The sequence below is a fragment of the Crocodylus siamensis genome, chromosome 12, assembly GCF_052110815.1.
Source record: "Crocodylus siamensis isolate JL-2025a chromosome 12, ASM5211081v1, whole genome shotgun sequence".
In the NCBI taxonomy this organism is placed as follows: domain Eukaryota; kingdom Metazoa; phylum Chordata; order Crocodylia; family Crocodylidae; genus Crocodylus; species Crocodylus siamensis.
Genome location: NC_143406.1, coordinates 39,174,839 through 39,202,462, shown reverse-complemented (window position 1 = coordinate 39,202,462; position 27,624 = coordinate 39,174,839). Strand labels below are relative to the sequence as shown.

At 38.6% G+C, this 27,624-nt stretch overlaps 1 protein-coding gene across 2 annotated transcripts in view; it reads right to left on the bottom strand.

The window, feature by feature from the left end:
- Positions 1–250: 250 nt before the first annotated feature.
- The window catches only part of TRRAP (transformation/transcription domain associated protein), a 138,112-nt gene continuing 110,738 nt past the window's right edge, over positions 251–27,624 (bottom strand). For both annotated transcript variants that reach the window (XM_090023203.1, XM_090023204.1), the window contains exons 64-71: positions 26,893–27,092; positions 25,596–25,857; positions 11,935–12,160; positions 10,931–11,148; positions 7,401–7,585; positions 4,857–5,060; positions 3,532–3,726; positions 251–1,504 (exon numbers count right to left, since the gene is read on the bottom strand). In XM_090023203.1, coding sequence (XP_089879329.1) covers positions 1,220–1,504; positions 3,532–3,726; positions 4,857–5,060; positions 7,401–7,585; positions 10,931–11,148; positions 11,935–12,160; positions 25,596–25,857; positions 26,893–27,092 — 1,775 coding nt within the window. In that variant the 3' untranslated portion in view covers positions 251–1,219. The remainder of the gene's footprint in view (positions 1,505–3,531; positions 3,727–4,856; positions 5,061–7,400; positions 7,586–10,930; positions 11,149–11,934; positions 12,161–25,595; positions 25,858–26,892; positions 27,093–27,624) is intronic.

The following is a 27,624-nucleotide window of genomic DNA, read 5'->3' as shown; positions in this document are numbered from 1 at the left end:
TCCCTAGCTGGCAAGAAACAAAATATACTCCCAGAAGGCACACTTTTCATGTACACATTTACTATTTTTAACTCCTCCAACAAAGTGTACATGTGCACATCATGGGTTATACAACAGCTTCTGTTAATATGCAAGCAATTTTTGCCCCATTTATCAAGTGTTACCCACATTGTTAAGCCTTTTTCACTTGTTTCATTTTACCGCAGCCTAAAAATACACTGAACTGAAATTAAAACCAGAAAGCATTTTTAAAAATATTTATTTTGAAAAAAAAAAAGCACTCTGTACAAATTTAAGTACAACAATCTCAACACTGAAGATTATAAAAATGCTAACACAACAGAAAGACTCAAATAAAACATTAAACTCATCTTTTTTAAATTACAAAGATAAACCGAAGCAGGTTCATTCTGAAGAACCTACTGTAACAGAAAGCTAAACATCAAAAAAATTGGGAGAGGTTCATTTGATAGCTCTTTGCTTTTATATCAGTTTGTCAAACATACGCATCAATGGAGAAATTTTTCCTTGCCTTTTTATAAACTCCTTTTAATACAGTGTCAATTACTAAGCCAAATAAGCAAACCGACTAGCACTTTTTACTGTACATAAATTGTGCTCCAAGAAAAGCCAATACAATTTTTATCGTTGTTACTAAGGGCCTAGCAAAAACATTACTTCTATACATTTGTTAGAAAAATCTCTGTACAAACCACTTTAGTTCATGTAAAGTTCTGAAAGAATTAAAACAGTCCATGCATGCCTTCACTATAGTCAAATGAAGGACAGCGATTTAATAAAATGTCACCAAGTAAAATTCAGGAACTAGGAATACTGATTTCTTAAAGCGTATAAAAAGTTTACATACTGTTGATTTAGGATTTGCCATTCCTAATAACCTAACAGCGCCAGAATCACAGCACTCGTCGTAAAATAAGATTCTTCTGTACACTATGCATGTCTCCTCCTCTTGTTTTAAGCTATTTGTAACACTGCCTTTGTGTTATAAACAGCATATTTCTTTGTACATGAAAATCCCTTTCAAGAAATTAAAACAGTAAAATTGTACTACTTCTGTAAACATGATTAAAATAAAGACTGACAACAGGCAGTGTGACAGGTAAGTCACGGTTTGAAATGAATTCTTCACATTCTCTTCTCAACACAATACATGGCTCACAAGACAAGAGAGCAGCAAAAAGGCTAGCTAAATTTCAAGTTACAACCATGGATGCCAGGCAGGATCCATACGACAGAGATTATCCAGGCTATTTGCAGCTGCTACTAGAGTGTTGACTTTACTTTCTCCTCCTTCAAACTGAGCAAGATTATGAAGTCGAGTCATGATAGCAGTAACAGCTTTCTGAACTAGTGAAACCAGCTGCTGACTGTCCATATTTTCTGGTTGTCCAGCTGCTGAGAGTGGAGAGGAAGTATCCTCTTGTGTTTTCTTGTGCCAAGCAATTATTTCATCCCGGAGCACAGTTTTCAGGATGCCATCAACCTGCATGAAGAAGAGAATTAGATAATTATGTTCAACTAGAAGAATTGTCAAGGGATTATAGATTTTTAACTAAACTGCAATAAATTGCATCTTGACGTTTTAGCTCCCTCTCTAATTTTAACTCCTTGAAATGACTGGACTGCAGTAAGCCTTCTAAACACTGTTAAACAAAATATTTCTTCTCCAAAGAGATTTTTATTTTAAAAAGCAGTGGATAAAAATGAAGGTTCCCCTACAGAAATGACAACTAATTCGAATGACAAGACAAAATACGTCAATATAACTATACAAACTGATATACACATACTTGAATTCTGTATATTCTACCTGCATCTAACACACATACAAACCAACAAACTTGCAGGAAAAAGAAGCTCAGGGCACTACATATTTAAGTTACATTGTAGTGCATATTTATTATGCTCTTTCAACAGATGCTGTTTTTTGCTGAGCAGCAGCATTATGTTTAGAGCAAGAAAAACACTGTCCTATAATGGAAATAACTTGTTGAATGATTTATATGTTATGTTAGCTTGAAGTTATTGAGTTCAGACAGCTTTAAAATCTCACCACTAAAGTTTGGAAAAGAATTCATGGTCCCACATCCTTTCTACCTAAATAAATGCAGCATATTTCAGCTGAACATAATTAGTGGTTCTTGCCCCAGCGTTGTAATTTCCTGCCTTATTTTTTGAGAGGTTTTAGTTTTTGGTTTGTTTTTAAAAAAACAGAACAGTTTATGAACAGGATTCTAAAGGCTCAAGCCAGCTGATATCCTAAGGACCGTTTTGGCATTGCTGAGTGAAAAAGAAATGCCCAAGAAAAAGTTTCCTATTTTCTTTCTTGTTTTGGCAGTCTTGATCTTCTTATGTTAAGATTTACTGCTTGCTTGTAAATCCCAGTCCTTCTAAACACCCTAGAGATTTGGAATTTAAAATTCATTGTTTGCCTGTAAGGACTAAATAATTTAACCCATGTTACTCTCAAAATACACATACACCCAACACAGTCTATAGGTTTCATTGACATCTGTAAAACATACTAATAACTTTAATTTTTATATAAAGTTAAAATCTTCAACCAAAATTTTCTTAAGTGACCTGTGCTCCCAGCTGCTCACTTTTAATGGAAGTCCTGAGCACCCAAATTTTGAATCAGGTCCGAGATATAGAAGCCGCGGCCCCCCAGCAGTCAGCCCTATTTCCAGCTGCGTATCTATGAACATCCAAATTAAAGGCCATATCTGAAAGATTATAGGCCAAGTATACTTAGGCAGACGATGCAGGTAATTTGATCAGGATGCAATTTAATTATGGAGAAAGCATGTATCAGCTCCGTGGCGAAGGCAAATTTCAACACTAGGATCTCTGGTCAATATAAATTTTAAAAACACAACTGGAAAAATGTTTCTTAAGTACTTTTTGTGCAGTGCTTGTGTGGTGCAAATTGCTGCCTACAGTGCAAGGTGGCTCAATTTTATAGAGTATTACAATTTAAAAGCAAACTAGCCATTTCCTCAGCAAACTACACTTTGCTAAGAGCCAGAATGCAGCAAGGCACACTACTTTATTGTTAGCATCCTATTCTGCTAAGAAAGTACCAAGATGTATTCCTGTGCACGACATTCTGAAGGATGTAAATGATGCTGCATTTGGCACTTTATCGACTGCTGCTAGATCTGCAAAGATTTAAGGCTAGAATGATAAAACAATTGGTATAAATTAGGATGATGTTATGCTCATTGTATGTATTCCTTCCACCAAGTAAACTGCAGCAATTCCAATTGACTCACGGATTGCTCCTGTTGCAAGTTTTAAAAAGTTAGCGTGGATTTGTCAGCATTTAACTTGCATTCAAAATAAATGGCACTTATGTGATCATGTCTTAAAACTGATCAATGCTCATTCACATACTTCAGTTCAGTACCTAATTACCTTAGCCATGCATACCAACCTACAAAGCATTTTTATTACAGTGAAATTATAACATACCAGTGGACACTGTTTGAGAATAACTACTGTATATACCTTGAAGTTTGGCTGTGCAAAGCAGCGAGCAACTGCAATCATCGATGCAGTCAATGGTCCAGAGACCCCAATAGTAGTAAGAAATTCAGAAATATTTGGTGTTAGACGGAATGGGACTGGTCGATTGGCATCCAGATCTCCAGTGGCATCATTAATATCAAATCGGAAGTATGCTACATTTAGTTTGCCAGTATCCTAGATTTTTTAAGTGAAACACAGGAAAGAAAACTTTCAACAAGGGACAGAAAATCCATTTTTAAAGCCATTGGAAGACAGACATTTGTTTAGTGTTAAATACCCAGATTAGAAAGTTATCTGGAAGTGATACTTCAAGCTAAATCCACATACATCAACTATTTCCCTTGGATTCAGTACCATGACCAAAATGCAGCAAAAGCTATATATGGAAGAATAAAAGATGCTATTTTAAAATGTCACTTATTCAGATGCTTGCCACTTTAACAAAAAATGGCTGTCTGGAATTTGGGATGTCTAGTATTCTCTCACACATGACATGTGCAGTGAAACCATGCTAAAATATATGGTATCAGAATATCAACCTTAAAGAATGGGTTCTTTTGTGGTGGCAGTGGGCAAGGGATTAGGGGCAGAAAGATAAATCTTCATTCTGCTTGCATCTCAATAAAGTGCTCCATTGTTCACTCTGGTAAGCACCTGAAAGTTACGGATACATAGTGGGGATTAAGGAATCTTTTAATTGCTGTGCAGAGTATAACTCTCCACGCATTAAAATTGTATTAAGATTTTAATATATACCACCTTTGCTCCACTAAGTTGGCAAGTGTGATTTTAAATGCTTATTTCAAGTAGAAAATAAAGTGGCAATGGGAGCTGTATTTTGACTGGATACCAATGCCATAAATGAAAGCGTGAGAATGAAGAATATTAGAAAATAAATATACCCCACAGGAATTTGAAGCACTAAAACAAAGTTTTGTTTTGTTTTAATTAATTTAACTGCTTGATATTTAACACAGAAAAACAAAGTTGTTTGTGAAGAAAGGAATTTCCACATGTCAACGCAAAAATCTGCAAGTTTTTAGAGTTTGCTAAATTGTTTTTAATGAGTAAGGTCTCCTTCCAAAATCTAAGACTTCAGAGGGTAAAGTATGCACAATTACCATTTTTTACTGCTGCTTATACAGTGCATAACCACATTTTTAAAAAGCAGGCCTACTGAAATGCTTTTGAGTATGCTCATGCTTGTCAATTTAGCATGCAATATTCATTTCTAAAGGTAAATTAGAAAACTTTGTTTTAATCAGAGAAGATAACAATGTGCATCTGTAATGCATAAAATATACCTGGGCAATCTGTAACATCTCAGGATTGAGCCTATTTAAGTGAAAGATGAACTCTGCAAAGCCAATCAATGCCAACTGAATAGTAAACATCTTTCGAAACGTCCAGTAATCTGTGGCATTTGGGAATGTATGTAGAGCCCACTCCTTAAGCATACTGCGTGGTACCATATTACTTTGAACTTCTTTCAGTATATCACGAAGAACCTAAAAGCAAGACAAATTCAATGATGACAAATTATTTTTAAATCTTAGTATCGTCAAGCTTTTCTTTCCTTACTGCCACCCTTACAGGTGAGATCATCTTAAGTAGAGGTCTTTATTCTAGCAGTTTTTTGACTCCGGTAAACATATTTACAGTAGCACAAAAGTGATGTTGTAGCCATGATGGTCCAGAAATTATGCAAGAGGCAAGGATTTCTTAGAGTGATATCTTCTTCTGGACCAACTATGTAGTCGATAGAGAGACAAGCTTTCAAATGCAAGACCTGAGAAAGAGCGTCTTGCATTTCAAATCTTCTCTAACTCTATCCCAACTACATATGTGGTCCAGTAAAAAGGTACTGCCCTACGAAATCCTTGCCTCTTGTAAACATATTTACTGATTTTGAAAGTGTATATCCCACAGAGTAGCAAAGTCATTCCGAAGCCATCTTAAAAAATGTTTCATTGTCACAAGAGTCGACAGAGCTGCTGCCAGAAAGCTGCTTCGAGATGACAGAAGTCCAGAGACTACACAGTTACGATGAGTCAACTACTGTTCTACCTTCTAGCAAGCCCCTCAAACAAGGCAGAAGCAAAATAAACTGACATTTGCTACACCTCTCCACTGCACTTCCATATGGCAGACTAATGGAGTGGTACTTTACAAGCTCCATCTTCAAAACTCAAGTTCTGCTGCACATTCATTTCTATAGCCAGCACCAATTCATTCTACTAAACTTCCCATGCCCCCACAATCAGAAACTCCTTGCAAAGTCTCATTTACCGAGTGGAAAAAAAAAGCACTAAGAAACCTAATAGGGTGGCTGACTTCAATCTAAGCTGCCAAAGCCCCTTGCAGACTAATTAAAATCCTTCCTTCTAGGGTCCTGATATGTATATTTGTCACTTCTGTCCATTATTTTCAAAGGCTCCAAAGGTGGTGAGGTCCTCAGACTACACGCAGTCTAAAAACTGAGTACGAGAAGTTCATCTTGGAAGCTCCCTTTACAAAGGATTTTGAATCTAGCCCCCACAGTTTACAAAAAAATTTAAAAGGTTGTTCAAACAGGTTGATGAGGATGAAAGACAGACAAGACAAGAGACATGTGGACGTGTTTCTTCTAGAATAATTATGTGAAGACCAAAAATAGCAGACTTCACTTGCGCCCCATTTACAGATGGCAGGTATCACTGTAACAAGGGATTTAACATTTGACAAATACAAAAAACAGTCTGCCTCTGGTTATAGAGGGGCTTCTTTGTAAGAGAAAACGGAAGGTGTTTTTCCTAAATAAGTGGCAGGGAGAAATCTGTTGAATAAAAGAGCCAAAGCAAAGCAAAGAATTCTCTTCCATGGTGGTATAGTGCTACTGCCAAAGCAGAGAAAAGGCTTGCAATTATTTCTGAAACTGTACATTGTGCAGTTCAACCTTTTCTGGGTTCCAGAGTCCACAAACAGCCCACCATATTTAATTACTGTAGCATATACCAACCTAATTAATTAGAAAAAGAAATAAAGTTAGAATCTGCTGTGCAACAAGGAAGAGAGAATGAAAATCATCCTGGCTTCAATTAAATGACTGTTAAAAAGACTAAGTTTCATAACCTCAAGGTACAATCCTCAAAATAGAAACAGATGTTATATAACACTTCATTTTATTTTGTAACACAGAAAGGCTGAAAGACTGGTTTACAGCAGACAACATTCAGCAGACAAACATATTGTGTATTTTAACAATTAGAATGGCATAGGAATGGCACGGTGCATGCTAAAAAGAAAAATTAAACACCCTCATGCTATCAAAGTCTGATGCCTCATGGAGGTTACAGTGGAATAAGGGGCCTTGCACTTGCCAGGTACTAACATGAATTGGGGTCCAAGCCAATGACAATGGAATATGGTTTCCGTTCGAGTCTGATAAAATGGGTTTAGCTGCGTGCCAAGCAGACATTCACATTCAAAAGTCAGAACTGACGACTGATACCCTTGCATCTAAAAAACAAAGCTGGCTGAAAAATTTGGGCACTTTGTAGAACAACACGAAGAAGCTTGGACTATATTTGCCATATTGTACCTGTTTATGTGGAAACAGGAGTTTGACTTCTAGTGTTTTCAACTGATACCTTTACACAAGCCTGCAAAGCTTTATTAACTGCATAAGCAGAAGATGCAGTGAGGCTTTTTTGACAGCTAAAATCCCTGAAGGAGCTGCTTGACTACATTTTTTACAATTAATAACACACATGCAATATTTGTAGCAAATACGAAAAAGGAAAGCAAAGCACAGTGTCACAACGTCCTTAAGAAGTAAGCCTGAATAATATTAATCACATATTCAATACCTGATGGCTAGCCTGAGTCCCTCGTGCTTGGACTGTTGCCAGTCTGTCATAGTAACGAGAAATAGGGTTGTCATGCTCAATGCCTTTCTTGGCACAGCGTTGCTTATATATCTCCACCAGGGAAAGAGAAGAGGGATTGTCTTCAACCAGACGCATCTGTGGAGAGACTGCTACAACACGAGGGACTAAAAATAATTTTGGAAATGGGAAAAAAAAAGAAAAGAAAAAAAGGTTAATGCATAACCAAAACACTAAAACAATCTGAAGAATTAACATGCAAGTATAAGCCCTTAACCACTGCTGTGATAATCAACTGAAGTGTGTCAAGTGAAGATTTTTATTACACTCGTAGCACATTCAAGAGCTTGGTTTAAAAAAAAAAAAAAAAAAGATGAGAGCTGCATTTTTGTTATTTTTACTAGATTTCTTTGCATAATGTATTTAAGTGGAGAAAAAATCATGTTATAGCATTAGTTTAAAAAAAACAAAAAACAAAGAGAGAGAGAGACCAAAAGCACCAAGGGATTCAGGATTCCTATTATGAATCCTGTTTGGAAAAGGTGGCATTTTTATTCAAATAGAAATTTACCTGCTTTGAATACCTATTTACAGTATCCAATTAAAAATCACTCTGGTACTCCTCCAACAGAAAAAAAACTCCAACGTTTGAACAAAAACCCTTAATATTTAATAAAGCATTCAGGAGAACCACAACTGGAGAGGAAAACGTTGCAAGCATTTATAACGGAAGAGACTTTTACAATTAGGCTGTTTACTTAACTGAAAAGATGGAAAGTAACATTTTCAAAAGCACTAAGTGATTTAGGAACTTAAGTTGCATCGGCTTGCAATGGAATCGAAGCTTTTTTAGAATTCTGACCACAGTGCAGCCAGATGTGTACACTACTATCTTTACATTTTGATATGATGTTCAGCACTCCCAGGTGCTGATCCACAGATTCTGGGTTTGCTTTCTGCACTTGTTTTAGAGTTCTGCAACTAGCTTTTCAGAGACATTAAGATTATGCAATCTTGGTCCTTTGATCACCAGGGTAGACTGTTTCACAGCCAGTCATGAAAGTAAAAAAATTATTAACCTCTGTTCATTTTTTATTATAAAAAAAGCTAGGACTTGATTTAAACTTTTTGAAGCCTTTTTTGTTCAATAACTTAAAAACAGCCATTCTTTGTATCAGGCAAACAAATGTCGTTAAGAACTGATCCTTCCATTTGTCTCCGAGGGAAAGACTTCAGTTTCTGCCTACACACATCCTGTAGTATGGTGTAATACAACAGGAAAAATGTGTGGGGAAAATTTTCAAAAAGAGATTATAGTTTAAAATTAGCTCCTTTTCCAAATCACACTGCATTGCATTTATCATATTTTGTCTGATATTTAAGGATTAGTTTCCATTTCCATCAGCAAATAAATCTTTCAAGGAGTTTTAATCTCCTGACTTTTTAATTGTTATTTCAGCTGAGCATGGCGTACTTGCCTCCCACTACATAACCCCTAGGTATTTCTTTCCCTAAGGAATTTTAAGAAAGTGCAAGTTTCTCCAGTAGTTTTAAGAAAAAAAATAATTTTAAGTACTAATCATATTAAGGTAGTTGATAGGACTGTTTTTTATTACATCACATGACTCTAACCGAAGCTGGACATTGTACGACATATTCTACCTGATTTGTGACCAACAATTGATATTTACTTTTTTGGAGAATACATTTCTTTCTACATCTACCCATTCAATTAATTTGATGAACACAGTGCCTCTTCCATGAGCGTTTTTTGGCTGAACATTTTGAATGGGGTCCTCCTCTGTGGACATTAAGGGCTATTTTTTTAAGATGCATCTTGCTTTTGAACCTGTAATTATTTGCAAGTTCACTTTATGTCATCTAATTAACCAAGTCCATTGTTAAACCTGCAAATCAGATATACTTAGTTAAAAATATGAGGATTTATGGATGTAGAAGAGAAGATGATATGAAGACCACTCCTAAAAATATCCTACAGAAGTTTGTGCGATGGCATCTTTATCGTTCCAGAGTCCTGATCTTCAAATTCCCTCGTCCTCAACTCAGTTGCTACCCTTCACCCCCACTAGCTGCATGTCAGTGGAGTTGCACACAACTGTTAAGTGCTTCATGTTCTCCCAAGATCTCTCAAGTTTATTTTCATTCAAAGTTGTTTAGCTGGCAGCTGGAACTTCCCAACAATTTAAGTAATTGGAAAATGTCGAAAATTAACTTCTTGGACTTCTTATTTACATTGCCAAGCAAAGATCTGGGCGGTTTCAACAGAAGCATCTTCTGCAACTGCATCAGGACAACTGAAATTACTGTCAATCACAGCATGAAAGCAGAAAAATGTGCACAGGGACACAGGGAAAGAACTAAGACTCTGCATGCCCTGCGAAAGATCCATAGTTACGTATCTAAAAATCAAACTGGTAGATGAGGCTGCATGTGCAAAGGGAGATCTTACAGAGGAGAGGCAAGGCTGTGACCCTTATGTTCTTTAATTCTAGAGCAGGGGTTGACAACATTTTGGGCAGAGTATCAAAAGCACCCGCAACCTCAACTTGTAAGATGTTGGCATGCCAGGGGTGGGCAGCAGCGAAGTCACGAGGGGCCCAAGCCTTGTTGTGGCAGTGTAGCTCCAGCCCCTTTCCCACCATCCACCCAGAGGTGCATGTGCCCAGCAAAATGCCTTTGAATACCATGCTCCAGCACCCATGCTGGGGGTTGCCCATCTTTGCTCTACACTGTCCAAGTATTTCTAGGCTGTAGCATGGACATCAGGTATCTTCCAAAATTAGCAGTGTAACAAAAGCAAGGCCTTTACACTTATGCATGAAGGAAGCACAAGACCAGGTCTGTGTCATATGTAGTTTACTGAACTCAGATTAGGTAGTATAATGTATGAAAAAATTGTATACATATACATGTGTATATATACCATGTTACACAATACTGTAGGTTTATTATTAAAAGTCAGAATTATTTAGTAATGGCCTCATAGGGAAAATTTAGCAAGAACGTACAGAATTAAAAGTTCTACAAGAAGAGCTATCTTCCAGATGCAAAAGCTTTCCTATGGGCTAGCTAGAAGAGAGGGAGAAAATTTTCAAACACAAGCCAAAACAAAAAAAATCATCACCTGTTAAATACCTACCATGGGATGGGACTACTTATTTCCACAGCAACACATCATGCAGCTCAGCCTCTGCCTTGAACACCACTCAAGACAGATAAATTATACCACACAGTAAGCATTTGTAACCTTCTCTAACCCTGCCCTTCCCCCAGACCCTGTGCATCCCCCTATATTTTTCTTCTTTATGACGTACAGTTTCAGAGCCAGGAGATCCTTTAATCACCTGGAAAGGGGTAGGATTTACTCTGATGCACTCCAATTTAAAGTTTTAGTTTAAATTATCAGAAGATCTTCTCAAGTAACTTTAAGGACTAATTCTGTTTAGTCTCCCCCTCCCCCCCAATAATCTAAATACTTCCTCTTACCATACCTGTGAAAAATAAATGCCTTTTTGTGGTTTCTTTCCTCTTCTCTAAGCAGGGGTTCAAAAGGCGAAGGAGCTGTAATACACGTTCTTCCCTACGAGACTCTGTCAGGCAAGCGTCATTCATCACTAAATATGGGTAAATCTTTCCATTATGGCCTCGGATATAGAGTCTTCTGGCTGCAGTGTTGTGCTTCTGCACTATCTCCACTCTAGGCATAAATCTATCAAGAAAAGCAATGGATAAAAGCACCTGAGCTTTCAAAGTCCAGAAGCTTCATTTTTCTCCTCTGAAATGAAAGCAAGACTTTGGAGAGGGGGGAGGAGGATAAAAATGCCATACATAGAGGTAGCAAGAAACACTTACATACAGAACATTTGTAAAACTAACACTAAATTACCAATTCTTTTAAATGAGATGCAACCTGAACACAAGCTAAAATGATTTCAATAATCATTTTAACCAAGCTCTGTATCTTGTCAAAGACAGGCACACAAATTTGCATCTTTGTCTCCTCTTCACTTGGAAACAAAACTGCTGACCAAAGGACTTAATTAGACCAGAATCTACTCTGAACAACACCAATGAATCACAAGAGTCTCTGTACTGGTAGTGGAAGTGTCAAATGTACTCCATTTGCACCAATGTGGAAGAAGTCAGCCCATGCCCTGACCTCCCAGGGGGGACCAGAGGCACTTACCAGGGTCTGTGACTTCAGCAGCAGCAGGGGCTGGGCCAACTGAAGTGGTAGCTGCTGTTCATCTGGATTAGTACCCTGGCTGCCCACCCCTTGTTACTCTACTCAGTGAAATGCTGTACATTACCAGATGAATGTACAACTAGAAGTAAATGGATTACCTCAAGCCATCATAATCATATCATTAGCAATGGCACTAAGTCATCCAGGTATAAACATACAAAATCCAGGAGGCTGGGAAAAAGGAAATTATTTTTTTCCTCTCTGACTTTCCTCAACATACAGCTACTTTTTCCCCCAGTGGTGACTCACCTTGCAATCTTGATGTAATAATGAGTTGGCTTCGGCATAAGGAATTCTCCAGGAATCTCCACTTCTGCTGTTTGTGCTGAAAAGTTACTTAGAAAACGACACTTCTCCTCTATGAGGAAGAACTTTGGAAGTTGCTTAGTTTTTGCCTCTAGGATTTTGATCCACTTCTTCAGTTTAGAAATCAGACTGTGAAGTTTCATGGAACCTGGTACACTGAAGTCAAAGTCTAAAAGGGAAAAAAAATCTTTAACAATCTGAATCCCATCTGGGATATTTAACTATCAACTATCTGAAGTTGGCATTTTAAAAGATGCTCTTTCATCCACATACCCTCAAGCAAAATATTTTAGGGGCATTGTGTATAGCACATTTACCTATTACGCATTAAAATAAGTTTTAACAGCATCAGGCTGCTCTTGGTTACAATGCTAAAATGAAAGAATATGCTAAAAAAGGTAGTTGTAGACTGGAAAAGTAACACTGACAAATAATTAACCCTTTTAGCACAAAAAAAATTATATTTCCAAGCAAGCCAGAATACCACATGCAACTGGTGTTCAAGATTTGCTTTTGCTAAATGAACATGAGAAAAAGCTATCTTCTTCAAACAAGCACTGACAAAAAAGTAAGCAAAATTAATTGTGTAAGAAGAGGCTGGACTGTATTTGTTGCATATCAGTAGAGAGCCTCCAGTACAGTGCACTGGGGCTCTAGATGCTATAGGAATAACACCATACAGTTTGTCGGTCCATCCTGTGGCATGTATGATATACAGAGGTTCTGTTTGCAGTTTTACCTCTAAATAAGGCTTATGTTGCCATTCTAAAATTACTACCAAATGTACAGTAAACCGACAAGGGCGCAAATCACCAGGTCAGTTGTTCTCCTAACCTTTAAAAATCCTCTGGGTCTTTTCCATGTGCTTTCATTATCTACATCTCCCCATTTGCTACCTGCTTCGTGGCCATGGAGACATTAGAAATAGCACTGCACGTAACCGGTTATATTTTGGGTTGATGCAGTCCACTAACACAGGTAGTACGTGATGGTATAAAGAGCTGGATTTCACATAAAAAGGGAAAGAAGATCTGAAACTTGTTTTACAATCTAGCAATATGAACGTCTCTGAGCAAAAATGCATTTTAAATTCAGGTTTTTGTTTTGGTTTTAAGAGACAAATAAACCCAATTGAAGAATAGCCTGGAACTTCATTTGTCATTTCAAAGCAAATAGTAAAACTGCCGTTTGCTATTTAGAACAATTAGACTAAGTTCTTATCTATTTGGAGCTGAAAACAACATCCCTGATTTCTCCAATTTCATTCCACATTTTGCATGCAGCCAGTAGAACTGCTGAAATTCTGGGCAGGAATGCCAAGAATATACAGGCAACGTCTGCTTAATGCTGTTTTGTTAGTGCTATTTCGCTATAACACTCATTTTAAATTGATACCTGATTTCACTTAGCGCTCAGTGAGTTTCATTATAACACTTGAGATTGCCATCTTGGATAGTCAAATACTTTCAGTTTCACTTAACTCTCGTTTTGCTTAACACTTGGTTTTTCAGGAGCCAATTAAGAGCGCTAAGCAGGGGTTGCCTGTTTGTAAACAGCCAGCTCTCTCTTTTACATCACCACTGTCTCAACCCAGCTTTGCTCTTTTACAGGGTCTGGATCCATGTTCTTTTACAAGCTGATAGATGGAGAACAACCCTGAATCTGATTAAGAACTGAGGTTATATCCTGGTTGACAGAGGGTTTGCAGCCACGCCATAATCACCTTGGTGGAAAACACTCCTCTGAGTGAATGTTTTTACATAGTCTCACAGATCCTCAGCTCATGCAAGTGGCACCTGCAAACAGTGTGTTCCATGGAGACTGTTTCATTCTGGTGGTGACATAGCTTAAGCACTAACATGCATTTATTGCCATATGATCCAAATCTAAGAATACACTCTACTTGGGCATGACGCTGGAGTTGTTCTTACCATAAAAATCAAACTTGTCCACTGATTGCACAGGCTCTTCATACCATTAAGTTAAAAATTCTGTATTTTTATCTTCCAGGCATCTGAGAACCCAGGCCAAGGTACCCAAAAGATACCAGATGTGCACGGCAGAGTATATTATGTTTGTGATGGGGCACAAATTTCCTCACGTTCTAATTATGTGACTGCTGTGGCCAAGCCAGGACCTTGAGCTAAACCGGTCCCAACCCTGCAGATTAGACAGGGGGCAACTGTGTCCTGGAGCCAGGACTACGGTGTGCCAGATCTGAATGCTCAGACGATTGGATCAGACTCGGAATAGCCCCAGGTGCCCTGAAGTTCTAGGGCCATCCTGTGCCAATGCCAACAAGCAGCTGATTGTCAGCAACAGCCCAGAGTAGGCCTAAGACTGGGACAAATACCACACATTTAATTTAAGGTACCGTGCACATCAGCCAGAACTGTTGTTCAGTGTATGTGGAATGTCTTTGTGGTTGGTTTGCCATGTTACGACATAATAATTGGGTGAACACGTGGCTTGTTGCCATTTATAGCAAAACTAACTTATTAACCATGACAAATTCAGTGTCAGCAAGGGCCCTAAGAATTGCCACAGTGGCTAAGTACAGACAGTCAAAAAGCCTGAAGCTGAATTGATTCCATCTTTGCAGGTTAATCTAAGCTGCGTAGATTGACCCAATAAGCAAGCGAACAGACATTCACTTTTGATTCCAGAAATGCAGCCATATGCCTGCATTGGCCCAGGCCAGAAGTTGGGGGACACTAAAACACACCTCCTTGCATAGTTGGAGGGATTTAACCTAAATCAGTTAAGTCCAATACTACATCCATCCAGGTTGATCTTAAACCTGCTTCAGTCATTTTGAACATGGTTTATGTGCACTGAATTTCAGCTGTGTTACAGAACTGGTTTCTGATTACTTATGCCAGTTTATATGTCATTTCTGACCATACTCAATATCTGCTACTTTCTTGTGCAAGGACAAGACTTTCACTAACAGGATTGATTACAGAGAACAGCTTAAATAAAAGCACTTTCCTTTCATAGAAAAGAAAAATCGACAAACCCACGTGACAAATGCACTCGTGGTGGACACTCAGATACCACAACGATGTGCACAGAATCCGGACCTATATACAACCTACAAGGAGCTAAGAAGGTGCTTATGGGGTAAACTCCATGAGAGGATGCATCCTAAGTACTGGAAGTTGCACAGCATTTACAACATGCATTCTTGTATACAATCAAAACAGAAACACCGCGTTTTTTAGGTTCACCGTGTTAGAAATGCACTGTACGCTGCCTTAGAATCTCTAAGATTCACGGTGAAAGAGAAGAACAATCTCGGATTGTATTATACATGAATCTCTATTATGGCTCAGTGTAACAGATAATTTTCATTAACCTTGTAGTTAATTTCAGTGACAGCCATGTAGAATACAAAAGAACTACTTTTCAGCATATTATGTAAGTATTTTTCTAAGTTCTTAACACAACCTTCCAGCAGCAGACAAATAAGTCAAAGTAAAGGCGTCAAGAGTGTAAAATCTAAGAGCAAAGAACAACTGGATTGTAGCAGGTCTGAGCCAGAGACGGCCATGATGCCCCTGCCTGGCTCTGTCTCTAAGATAGATCTCCCTTGATTACTTGCCCACCATGCTTTGTTCTTATTAAGGATTAGATAAAGGAGGCTGCCCACAGGCCTTAAAGTGAGTCTATGTCTGTGTAATCATCACCAGATCCTTCCTGGACCCCTCTAGTCTCTGTTCAGCCCTCAAGCTCAGTAGGCTCTGCCAGCCTATACGTGCCTCTGTAGGGTCACCTGCAACCTTAAGGGCTCATTGCATGGTTCCATCCTTCTCCGCATCATCCCCCATGGGTATTATCGCCCATTAATATTTATGGCTCTGGTACTTCCTGGACCCTTGGCCCATCCCAGGCTCTGGCCCTGCCTCCAGCCAATGGAACTGGCTGTGGTCCCTCCTGGGCCCTGGCTCTGCTCTTAAGCCAGCTGAGATCTTCAGGCTCTTCTGCTCTGGCAGTCTCTGGCTGTTTAGACCTCCTTTGGACCCATTCTCTCTCTCAGCCCTACTCTGGGTTTCTAGACTTTCTGATCACCTTCCCAGCACCTCTCTGGGCCTTGAGATCATGGATCTCCTGATCCCACTCTGGGCTCCTGCAAGTTGGCCTTGGAGCCTGCACTCAGCAGGGCTCAAGGCTAAACACTGGTGGCTACTTAATTAAAAGCACCTGTGCCCTCTGGCTGGCATTCAAATCTTCTCCCAGCTTAACAAAGCCACAGACACCTGCCCCTCTGTGCCCCAGGTACTTTCCTCTAAGTCTGTTCAGGAGCCCTGCTGCCAGGAGCTCCTCATATCTTGTTTCTTCAGGGTTGAACTGCCTGACCGGCTGGCATTGAGGGCTTATATCCCAGCCTGTTCCTGGTCAGGTGAGTCCTAATCAGCCTCCTTTGCCACCTGCAAGCTGCCTTTCAGGATGCTTGCCTTCTTAAAAGGCACAGCACAGGCACACCCAATGCCCTCTTACATGCATCAAAATTTGACTAAACACCTATCCAGAGTGGGCTAATAATGAAGTAATTATGAACAGACTCCAGTAGCTGTATATCAGTATGAGGCAAATTTTCAACCAAAAACACAAATAGGTCATAAAAAGCTGATGTGTGTGCAAACCTTAAACATCCTCTACAAACAGGTTATACAGAATCATACATATGCATACTACATACACACACACACACACACACACACTGGATGAATTGGCTTTATACAATTTAGCCATAGATGGTTCTCCCTCAGGTTTCAAAGGGTGACAGTGTTGAGTGCTTGTATATATGCACTCAAGCAAGCCCATGTGCACACACACGAAAACAGGTCACTTAGAAGCACAACTGCCATAAATAATCTCTTGCTCATAACATACAGCACACTATATGCCCATAAAAATGGAAGGTTGAATTTAATCTGGCACCTAAGGATGCAAGAGACATAAATATTATTTTAAACAATTTTTTAAATAAAGTTGCATGACTGGGGATTTTTTATTTTTCCATTCCATTTTTAAAGTCAACTTCACTTAGGATATATTTGTTTTGTGTTAACTTTACATTTTATATCCTGCTAACTTTATACTAACAACTCCTCTAAACATTCCCAGAGCAACACTGGCACATAGTGCAATGATCAGGCACTAAATATTTTTAGCATGAAAATCTCCTATATTAAACAACAGCAAACACACACAAAATTTGTAATTTCTATGAAAAGTATCTATAAGGGGAATAAGCAGTTTCCTAGTCATGGTCATAAGAAATAATTCTGTGCTAGTATCTTAAATTATCGTAATATTTAATTGACAGGCTCTTCTTTTTAAAATACTGTATGTGGTATACCTGACAACTGCAAATAACATTGTAAAAATATCAGATTATAATTCCAAGTCTACCCTCTAGTGAGCAATGTGAGTAAATCACTTTCATGAAGTATAACAATAGTATCTGCTGCCTCATTTACCTCCGACTTCCTGAAGCACAGAAAAAGTTCCCAAATTGCACCTCCTTTTTGACTAATGATAGGCAAATAGCCAAAAACGTGCAACACCATCAGATATTTCTTTTTCTTAAACCAAGCCATTCTTTTCTCCACAGGAATCACTCGAGTTTGCTGAAAATGCCTATTTTCAGATGGTTTGGTTTTGTTTCTCAGTAGCAGATGGGAATGACAGAAAGTGAGCTCTATTAGTCTATTTGTTTTGTGTCATGCAGGCTCCATGCGGAGCCCATCTTAGAAAAAAAACCACACACGCAACTTCTGCTATAAGGAGAAAACTACCATTAGCAATCACTGTGGTGCGAAGCTCTAATATACTACTTTGCAGACAGCTTAACTTGATGTTTTATGCATCTGTTTCAACCACTACTAAAAGCCAATTCTTGCTTCTCAGATTAGTTCAAGATCCAATCAGCTCAATGAAGACCCCCACAACCAAAGAATATAAACAAAGAGCACAACAAGAATGGACTAAGAAAGTGGAGATAACCCTAAATAACATCAAGTTGATGCACCATTTCTTTACAACCTGGATACCTGACACCGTTTCTTTACAGTATTTATCTGAAATAAAAAAATACTTTTGTTCACAGCAAATACTGTTATCATCAATAGGGTAAAAAAAGTTACTTACTATGACTACCCGTGAAGTGCAACCAGATATGCAGAGTCATAACTGTCCAAGAGATGGTCATGAAGGCTTTAAAATATCCCAACAGTCTTCTTCTGGCATAAAGGATCCTGGGCATGTGTGTAGGGAATGCATCTCTAACCATCGTCTAATTCTTTTCACTAATTCAAGAAATCTTCAAGAAACGAATTCAGGTAACTTTAACTTAGTGATGCTCAGCTAGGGTGCGCCCTAGAGTGTTCCGAGATCCTTTTAAGGGTGCTGCTCAAACAATTACTACATCCCTCAACAGAACCATCACCATTCCTGGATCTTACACCTGCACCTCCAGAAATGTAATGTCTCATCTAGTGCACCAAATGCCCTGATGGAAAATCTGTAGGAGACACCGACCAACAACTGCATACCAGAATGAATGCACACCGAAAATCCATCACAGACACGAATATCCAATTACCTATGGGGGCACACTTCTCACAAGAAAACCACTCTCTCTCTCCAATCTCTCACTTCTAATCCTCTAAGGGAATTCACAGAACACCTTTCACAGGCAAGCCTATGAACTTCACTTCATCAACCTACTGGATACAAAAAACCATAAGGTAAATATAGACATTGGATTTATGACACATTATAAACCTGCCTAACATCTGACTCCCCAGGTAACCTCGCTATGTGTACCAACAATATTCATTCCCCTTTCTCCCTCCTACCTGTTTCTCACTCATTGACTGCCTCAATTTACAGTTTCACTGACTGGCTCTCTCACATGCATACTGGCTTCTTTACTATTTCATCCAGGAAAAGCACAGGCCAACTACAGATGCCTCCTCAGCCTGACAAAGGGTATTTGTACCTGAAAGCTTGCAAAGAAGATTTTTCCCAACCATTTTTAGTTGATCTAATAAAAGAGATTGGATTGACCCAAAAAAACCTTATCTGTTCAATATTAGTTCTTTTTAGGTGTGCAAACACATATACATGATTCACAAGAAATCCAGAGGATTTCACATAGGAATCCATAGTGTCCAAAACATTTTGACCTGATGTGGTCTGAGTTCTTTGTTATAGAAGAACAGCCTTATTAAATTTTCCATAGTGAAAAACACAAATGAAAGCAGAGATGGTATTTTCTGAAGGGGGACATAAATCTAATGACAGTTGAGAACTTTGTCTTAAACTGAAGAAGGTCAGAAGGTGGGTTAATGCACAGTAATGATTCAAGGCCTACCGTTTTCCCTCCTCCAAAGTGCTCACAAAATTATAGTCCTTCTCAGTAGCCATATAGTTTGAGATAGCCCAAGTATAGGACTGTGGTTAGGGAGATCTACTCTCAACAGATGAAGTAGGAAATTCAACACCAAGGTACAAAACAATGGCCTCTTTCACTAGCGTGAAACTAGAAATGTTTACTTTTACTTTCTCTCACCTTATCTTCTGAATGATCTTCCTAAAATGGAAATGGCAAGATTAAATACAGTAAACCCTTCAGCAACCCATATGCAAACACATCCAACTTGAGTGACCTGAATTCTGCTTCCTTTGTGAGGCACTGGACCTGCTCTCGGTTCTAATAACTACCAGCTGACCAAGAGGTATCAGAAGAGCTTTTGAGAAGTTCAAAGTAGTGAAGTTACAAGAGACTGATGTTATCCTTCCTCCGCATGGAGTTCCATGTGCCCAGCACCACTGTGTGTTCTAGAATAGATGAGCTCCCCACATCACAGGTTAGCATCTGATATGAATAACTGAGGATTTGGAAACCAGACAGAAAGAGATCCATGTGGATGTTGCTTGCAATTATGCACCACATCAGAAATTTCAGTTCCTTGTTTGGAACCTGCACCTTACCTTCCATGAACTGCAGTGAACAATACCACATCCTTGTATGAGGTAGAACATTACAGACAGAGTCACTCTTATGCAACACTCAAAGGCCCAGGAGCTGGAGGTAATTCAGGTTAGAAAGTTTTTTTTTTTATTTTGGGGGGAAGCTGACTTAATTTCCTTAGTATAAATTTGTCTTAAATCTTGTAAATGTTGGTGTCAAAAAGGGAGCACTGCTTTGATTCTTATATACTGATGTCTGCAGACATGCTCATTATTGTCTAAGCAAAAATATTATGTAGGAAGATATTTCAACAGTAGATCTGGGTTGCCAAGACCACTACATAATCAATTAACCAGCTCCAACGGAGATGGGGGGGATAGTTTAAACTGCTCAGTAATGCCACAAACTATGTTAAAACTAAGCTGGAAAAGAAAACAGTTGGGGGGGGGGTAAAGTTAGTCCTTACTAATTATTGCTGCAAAAGCAAAGATTTGGCAGGGAGCCAAAGGAAGCGAGTAAAACCAGAATGGGCCACACAGTAACAGTGAAGTTTTTCCAGAAGGGAAAGGAAACAGCGAAACATCACCAAAATCTGGGAGAGACTGCAACAGAGAAACCAAAGGCAGCTTTGACTCTTCTTAGTGAAGCATACACTTTGAAACCATAGCAATGGAAAAAAAAGAAAAAGAAAAAAAAATAAGAACACAACATCTAGGTTCTATTTTCTTTTAAAATCGCATGCATGGAAATTCTCTTCCACTTTGCCAAGGTCTCTGATAGGGCTTCATACTTCTTCAAAGAACCTTTCCAAACTGTATTAAAATGACCTTTACAGCGTTTGGGATCCAGTGTGAATCTCAGTGACAGGAAAAGAAGAAATCCAGTGGCATGGAAAGCAGACCCTCAGTTAAAGAATCATTTCCAGAAGACTAGGAAACCAAGACTATGAAGGTCAGCCAGGTTCAATAAACAAACTTGTAGTTCCCAGCCTCTTCCCTAGGAGATCCTATACCTTTCTCTTGAGGCAAAGAAGAATCTGAAAAGATGCTGGTTTCAATGACGAGTGAGGAGAGACTCAAGTTATCAAATTAAAAACCTCAAAATAAACAAGAGCCTCTTTTCCACTTTACAGAGGGAGTACAGAGTGTCAAGGATTATTACTTCAGAAAAGAAAGCAGAAAACCTCAGTTTTCCCCACATCTCACTTATCCTCTTCCAGAAATCTGCCTGTTGATACGTGATTTGCGCGCATGCCAGAAGGCAGCAGAAGCCCAGACGAAGCTCCTTCTTGCAGCTAAGCACAACTGTGGCACGGCTCACTTTCTATGGCTCCTGGGATTTTTTTTTTTTTTTATGTGAAGCATTTGGGAAACTGTGTCTGCTCTGCTTGGCCAACTGCACTATATTGGGAAAGAGAAGGAACCAAGTACAGGAGGCAATCCTGTTCAAGGCACTGTTCTTTCAAAGTTTAACAAAGGGAGGAAGAGCTCCCCTCACTATTGATATATATTTTGGCTTTTTAAAGATGTAGCAGACCAGATGGAGAGGGAACTCACTGCTTGGATATACGTGGGGAATACTGAGCCAGGCTGAAAAGGTCACATCCAATCTGTGGAACCTCATGGGGATACCTGAGCTGCCTTTATTAAGTGCAGGAAGCAAAAACTATGTCAAATGTGGGAGAAAGAGGTCAGAGAACAGCAAAATATTATTTGAAAGTATATAACAATAGTCTCCATGGTTAATCTAGAAATAACTTAAAGTAATAATTTACCTTTATACAGATTCTTACCATAAACAGTAGGGCTGTGCGACGCTTCAGGTGCCAATTAGATTCGGAGGAGGTTTGACCCTATTTGGCGGCTGAATCTCTGAATCCAAATTGCATCAGGAGACCAATAAAAAGGTCTGAATGGATCTGAAGCTCTCTGAATTGATTCGGAAAAGATTCAGAGAGCTTCGGAGATTCAGGCAGTCCCCACTCGCCACCGCAGGGAGCTGGACCCAGTCTCCATGCTGGTAAGTAGAGGGTAGGGGAAGGGGGAGGAAGGGGCCATGGGGGAACCCCAGCCATGCACCATCCCCTGCCTGCTCCCCCTGCACCCTCCAACCCCCACCTGATCTCCCAGCCCCCCCCCCATGGCTGCCCTGCCCAGCCCCAGCTCCTGGCCCTGGAAAAAAAGAAGAAGTCCCCACTCACTGGCTGCTGCAGTGGCTGTCAGGGCTTCCAGGGGCTTGTGGGAGAGCCTCCCATGCAGTGTGGGGTAGTGGGGATCACCCCCTCCCCCCCACCAGCAGTGACCAGCTTTTTTTTTTTTTTTTTTTAAATAACGAAATCGGAAGCTGGGGCCACGGGGGGGGGGGATGTCTGTCCGATTCAGCAGCAACCAAATCTCCAAATCAGATTCAGATGAATCAATTTGGGACAGTGTTTCAAATCACCAAATTGAATCACTGTCCCCTGAATCAGCTGAATCCGAAGGGAATACCAGCTGCTTTGCACAGGCCTAATAAATAGGTGTTACAGAAGACATGGAAAACAAGAGATGTAAATATGTGCACACCAAGTAAATTAGGGTCCATCTAGCTTGGTTGCTTAAAGCATGGTGATACTAACGCCAACGTTGCAGATTTGAGCCCTATACGGCCCCCAGTATCTTTCCTGCCTCAAGCAGGGGGTTGAACTAGATGATTTCTGGAGGTCCCTTCCAGCCCTACTTCTCTGCAATTCTAAATACAATAGATGCTAAGAATTATAAATACAAATAAATGTTCCAAGTACAGGCTGACACAATGACATTTCCCATCAATTCAAACAGGAACAGGCCTCAAAGCATACAAAAATAAATGTTTAATAATTGCTTTACAAACTTATTAGAGTCTCTGCTCATAAGGTTTTTTTTTTTAAATTTTGGTAATGGAGTTCCTACAATTATTTCAAATTAATCAAAAACTTAATTTCACTTTCTGCATAGTGAATTAATATAAAATTCCACAAAAGTAAATTGACCAATTCCCTCTATTTTTTCCCACACTTCAACTTTAAATTAAACCCCAAATTTAATAGATTAAAACATAATCTAATCTAGCATTCACTAAAATAGTTATTTTAATCTTGTAACTATTCGTGCTTAATCTTAATTGAAATAAATTTTGAAGTCTGCAAGAAAAAAAAAAATCAGGCAATAATTACTTATCCTTAAACTGAAAATTTAATAGAAAAATTCATATCCTGATTACTTTAGATGTTCTTCATTTAATTAATTAGGCCCAGGAAAATCACCTTCCCTTACATTTGTTTAAATGTAAAAGCTGTAACTGGACACAAAACCAGAATCTTTAAGTGCCATTTTTCAGTCCTCAAAACTAACAAAGGAAACAGCTGGAGCATAAAGGAACAAAAATACTATCAGTCTAATTTATTCTTCCCCACAAAGACAGATACTACAAAATACTTAATTTAAACATCTTACAATCTGTTTTCTGTAAGTATGCAAGTATATGCACATACATTTTAGATAACCTATCAGGCTAGCAGTCCCTAGTGCATTTGTCTTAGGAAGTTTTAGCCAAGCGTTATTACAATACTCCTTTATAGCCCACCACCCCCTCCACCACCCTGTGCTTTTATCTGGGAGAAAAAGGTGACCAAAGGAAATGTTACTAATTAAAAACATAAACATAACACTATAAAAACACTGTGTTCCATCATAAATAAGTTTCCAAATCACTGTTGCAATATGCAAACAATGGGTTTTTTTTTAAATAGGAAAGCAATATCTAGATTAACCATCTTTTGATTCCCTGTAATTTTTAGATAATCAGAGGCATGTGAAATGTTTCAACTACTGTTTCCTTCCCTAGCAGCTTTCATCCATTAAATTTAATCATATGGTTCAGGACTTCCATTATCTACTGTCATGCAACTGTTGTGCCACAAAGAGTACATCATGCAATACATAATGTGCACAAGCTATGTAGGTCATATCTGTGACAGAGCTACTTTCACAAGATTCCCATCAGATCACTTATTTTCACATCATGGTAAGTGAAATGCTTGAAAAGGCACTGTGTAACTTCTTGCTGAATTCAGCAAACACTGAGTAGCAGAGCTGACCTCAAAAGCCTACACACTCTTACAAACACTAACTTTAAATTCCAAAAGCAAGACTTCCCATCCCCGGGGACTGCACCTTGATACAGCCAGTTCCAACGACCCTTACAGTCATTTTAATTCCTACTAAGATTATCCAAGCTAGGCAGATAAAAGGATAGGAACCAGATGAAAAAGCAGTCTAATGCTCCTTCAGGTTGTGGGTTTTACCAGCCATCTAACCTGAAGTTACAGAAACACTAGGTAGCCAGTCAGGCAAAGAACATGACAGACCTTCATTCATGCCTCCAGAGGAAATCTATTTGCTCTACAGGTTAACTGGCCACTTCTCTTTTAAAAAGAATCACCTTCATTTACACTGTTCCAATTAGTATTTAGCTTAGACTGTATCTGCTTCTTTCTCTGATGTGAAGAGGGGTGGTTTGGACCCAGAAAGCTTGGTTGACATCTGTCCCAACTGCAAAGCTAGTCCAATAAAAGATACTACCAAACAAATCTTGATTCTTTTCATTCATGGTTAAAACTGAAGTTTGGTATATTCCTGTGTCGGTAAGGTTATATTCCATTTAACTTTATTTAAATGATAAAAATTCTTCAACGGTGAGTCAAAAAAGTATAGATAGGTCTCTGTGCCACTACCATCCAGTGACCCAGCAAGTTATAAAAACCCAATAAACAACTAACTTCTGTTGTTTCTCACATATAAACAGGTGTAAAATGGACACTTTTCAGCAAGTGTTGCAACCCCCAAGTATTGCCCTGTAGTCTTGTTCTTACAATGTTAATTCAACATCAGATATACATCGACTAATCACTGTATTATAATTCTGTTGGCAAACAGGAACTGAACACAGCAAATAAGCTACTACCCCAAATACTCCTTTTTATTAGACTTGACTACAGTTATTGATCCAATTTATATAATAACTTAGTGAAGGTGTATAATGAGAATGTGATAATCTAACTATCCAAATGCAAAACCAACGTCACTCAGATATAGATAGTTTTGGAAGACTTTTCAAAAAAATTTAAGTCTGGATTTTTTGGGTGAAAAATGCCATTAAATTTTATGTGACTACAACTGTGTGCTTTTACTATGATGAAAAACTGCCTAGCTATTAATGGCTTTCATTTGCCAGGAATTTTGACGCAATTCATCAAGTAAACACTTTAAAAAGTGCTAGTCCTCTAAACTACTGTAATGTACTCATAGGTATAATGTAACTATAATTATAGCAAGAATCTAAAAAGCTTAACTTCCTTTACCATCTTGCGATCTACTTTTCTGGCATGATTTTTTTTCACTATTCCACATAAGACAGGAATGGCAGACACTCAAATGTTCCATTATTTTGCTAAATCAAAATGCTGGCTGTTCCATACTCACTGTTCTGTCTCCCAAATGACACAGGATGAAGAATTACACATTTTCAGACTTGAACCATAGAAAACACAATGTTTTTACTGCAGATTAGAAATAGATGAAGACCTGTTTTAGGAATTTACCTGTTGTAAACTGCCCTTTTAGTTTCTGAAATACAGGATCTTGGGCTGTAGCCTGTGCTCTTCTAGCTAACGACTCTGAAGCTGCACTGGAAAACATGGTGGAGACATTAGAAACATTCTCCAGACCAACTCCAAAGGTACTGACCAACTTCTTGACAAAATTTAGTGTGTGGGGAGTGATTTTTGCATCTGAAACTGCTCCACTCTTCTCAAAGGCAACTGAATAGCATTTTGCCAGGCCTTGCTGCAGCTGTCTAAGGACCTAAAGAGAAGAAAAAAAAGGCTTACAATGTCACTGGGGCTTTCAAATCTGACACCATATATACATTAGAATTGTACTGAAATTCAGTGCCATCGAAACCAGAATACATTGATTTGTAAAATGACCCTTTCAAAACTGCTATACAAATCTAAATGATTAAACTGATAAAACACTGAAAGCAAGAGCCAGACCTTAAATCAAAATACAGCGAACTTTGTTAATCTGAATGACTGAAAGGAGAGCTTTTCAGCAAAAAATGACCAGCGTCAGGGTCCCATGTATCCAAACCCAGAACTAAGCATTACAATTACAAATGTAATGTATGGACTGAGCTTTACAACTACAACTGAGTGTTATAATTACAAAATTAAACATAAAAATACTACCTCACAAAATATACTTTGTTCCTTTGAAAACTGTAATTTAGTTTTAGATTTAAAGCATCTTGAAGTATGCTAGGAATCATAATGTAGTATATTCCATATAATGAAGTATTAGTAATTAGAGGGCATCTTAAAGTCTTCAGTCTTTACAGAGCAGTGGAAAAGGGAAAAACACCAACCACTGAAGTAAATAATTTGAAAACCTGGACTGGGAAGATTCCACTGAAACGTACATCTTGCACTTGCTTTTTAAGTTCAAGTCAAATTTCATATAGTAATTCTTGCCTTTATTTCACAGGCCATCACTCCAGAGGAAAGTAAAAAGAAAGTGCATGAATTAAAATATTCAGTTACAAAACAGGATGCAGCTGGAATCCTAAAATTAGAAGAAATATTTATCATACCGCATAATTATCACCAATAATTATTCAGGAGAGTTTTTTCTTTCAACATCTGTATCACTTTTAAAATATAAACATAATTAAACTCACTTAAACCTACCATCAGAACTGCTGACTTGCAGAATAAACCAGTGCATTCTACTTTTCATGTTCAATAATAATCAAGAGAAATATTACCCAAGGCTCATTTAACTGTGCATCTCATACCCATGTGAATTAGACCTGTTAACGGCTGTATCAAATCCAAATACCTCTTCGTGCCAATTCTCTCTGAACCAGACCATTTGATCTACAATGCCCTCCAGGGAGGACAAGAGCGTCGGATGGAGTTCTCGCTGCATATGCATGATTCGGCTGCAGCGCCACATCGGGGCAGTAGCTCTTATCGGTCCAGGATCCGACGCAGAATGTGACTGATTTCCCACTGAGCTTGGCTGCTGCTGTCCAGAATCTGCAATAACATCCAAGAAAGATAGTTACTTTCACAGATCTCTCTCAGATTACTGCATAGTGGGTGCATCTGCGCATGCACTTTAATGTGGCGTTGAGTGGTAATCAGCTTCCTACAATTCAACAGATAGCAAACAGGTTTGTTGTAAACACTGTTTAATTATTTGAAATTAAATTATTTGAACTCCTTTTAAAATTTACACAGAAAATAAATCTATTGCTTTGAGTGTAGTGGACAATTAGCTAGATAACACACTTTGTAACAATAAACCTAGGAAAGAAGAGCTCAAGTAGCTTGCCTAAGAGTCTTGAAAGATGGCATGGAACAAACAAATAACAAGTACTAAGACACTGCTCAATGTAGTGATTTTACTTAGGAGTTGTTCCTCAAAACTACAGGGCAAATTCCTCATTTTTTTTTCCAAAAAACGTACACCCAAACCTGAAAACCCTTCCTTTGTTTGTACTTAAATGAACACTCAAAGGGAGCATGAGTGAATTTTAGAGAGTGTTTAAAGGAAAAGTTAAAGTTA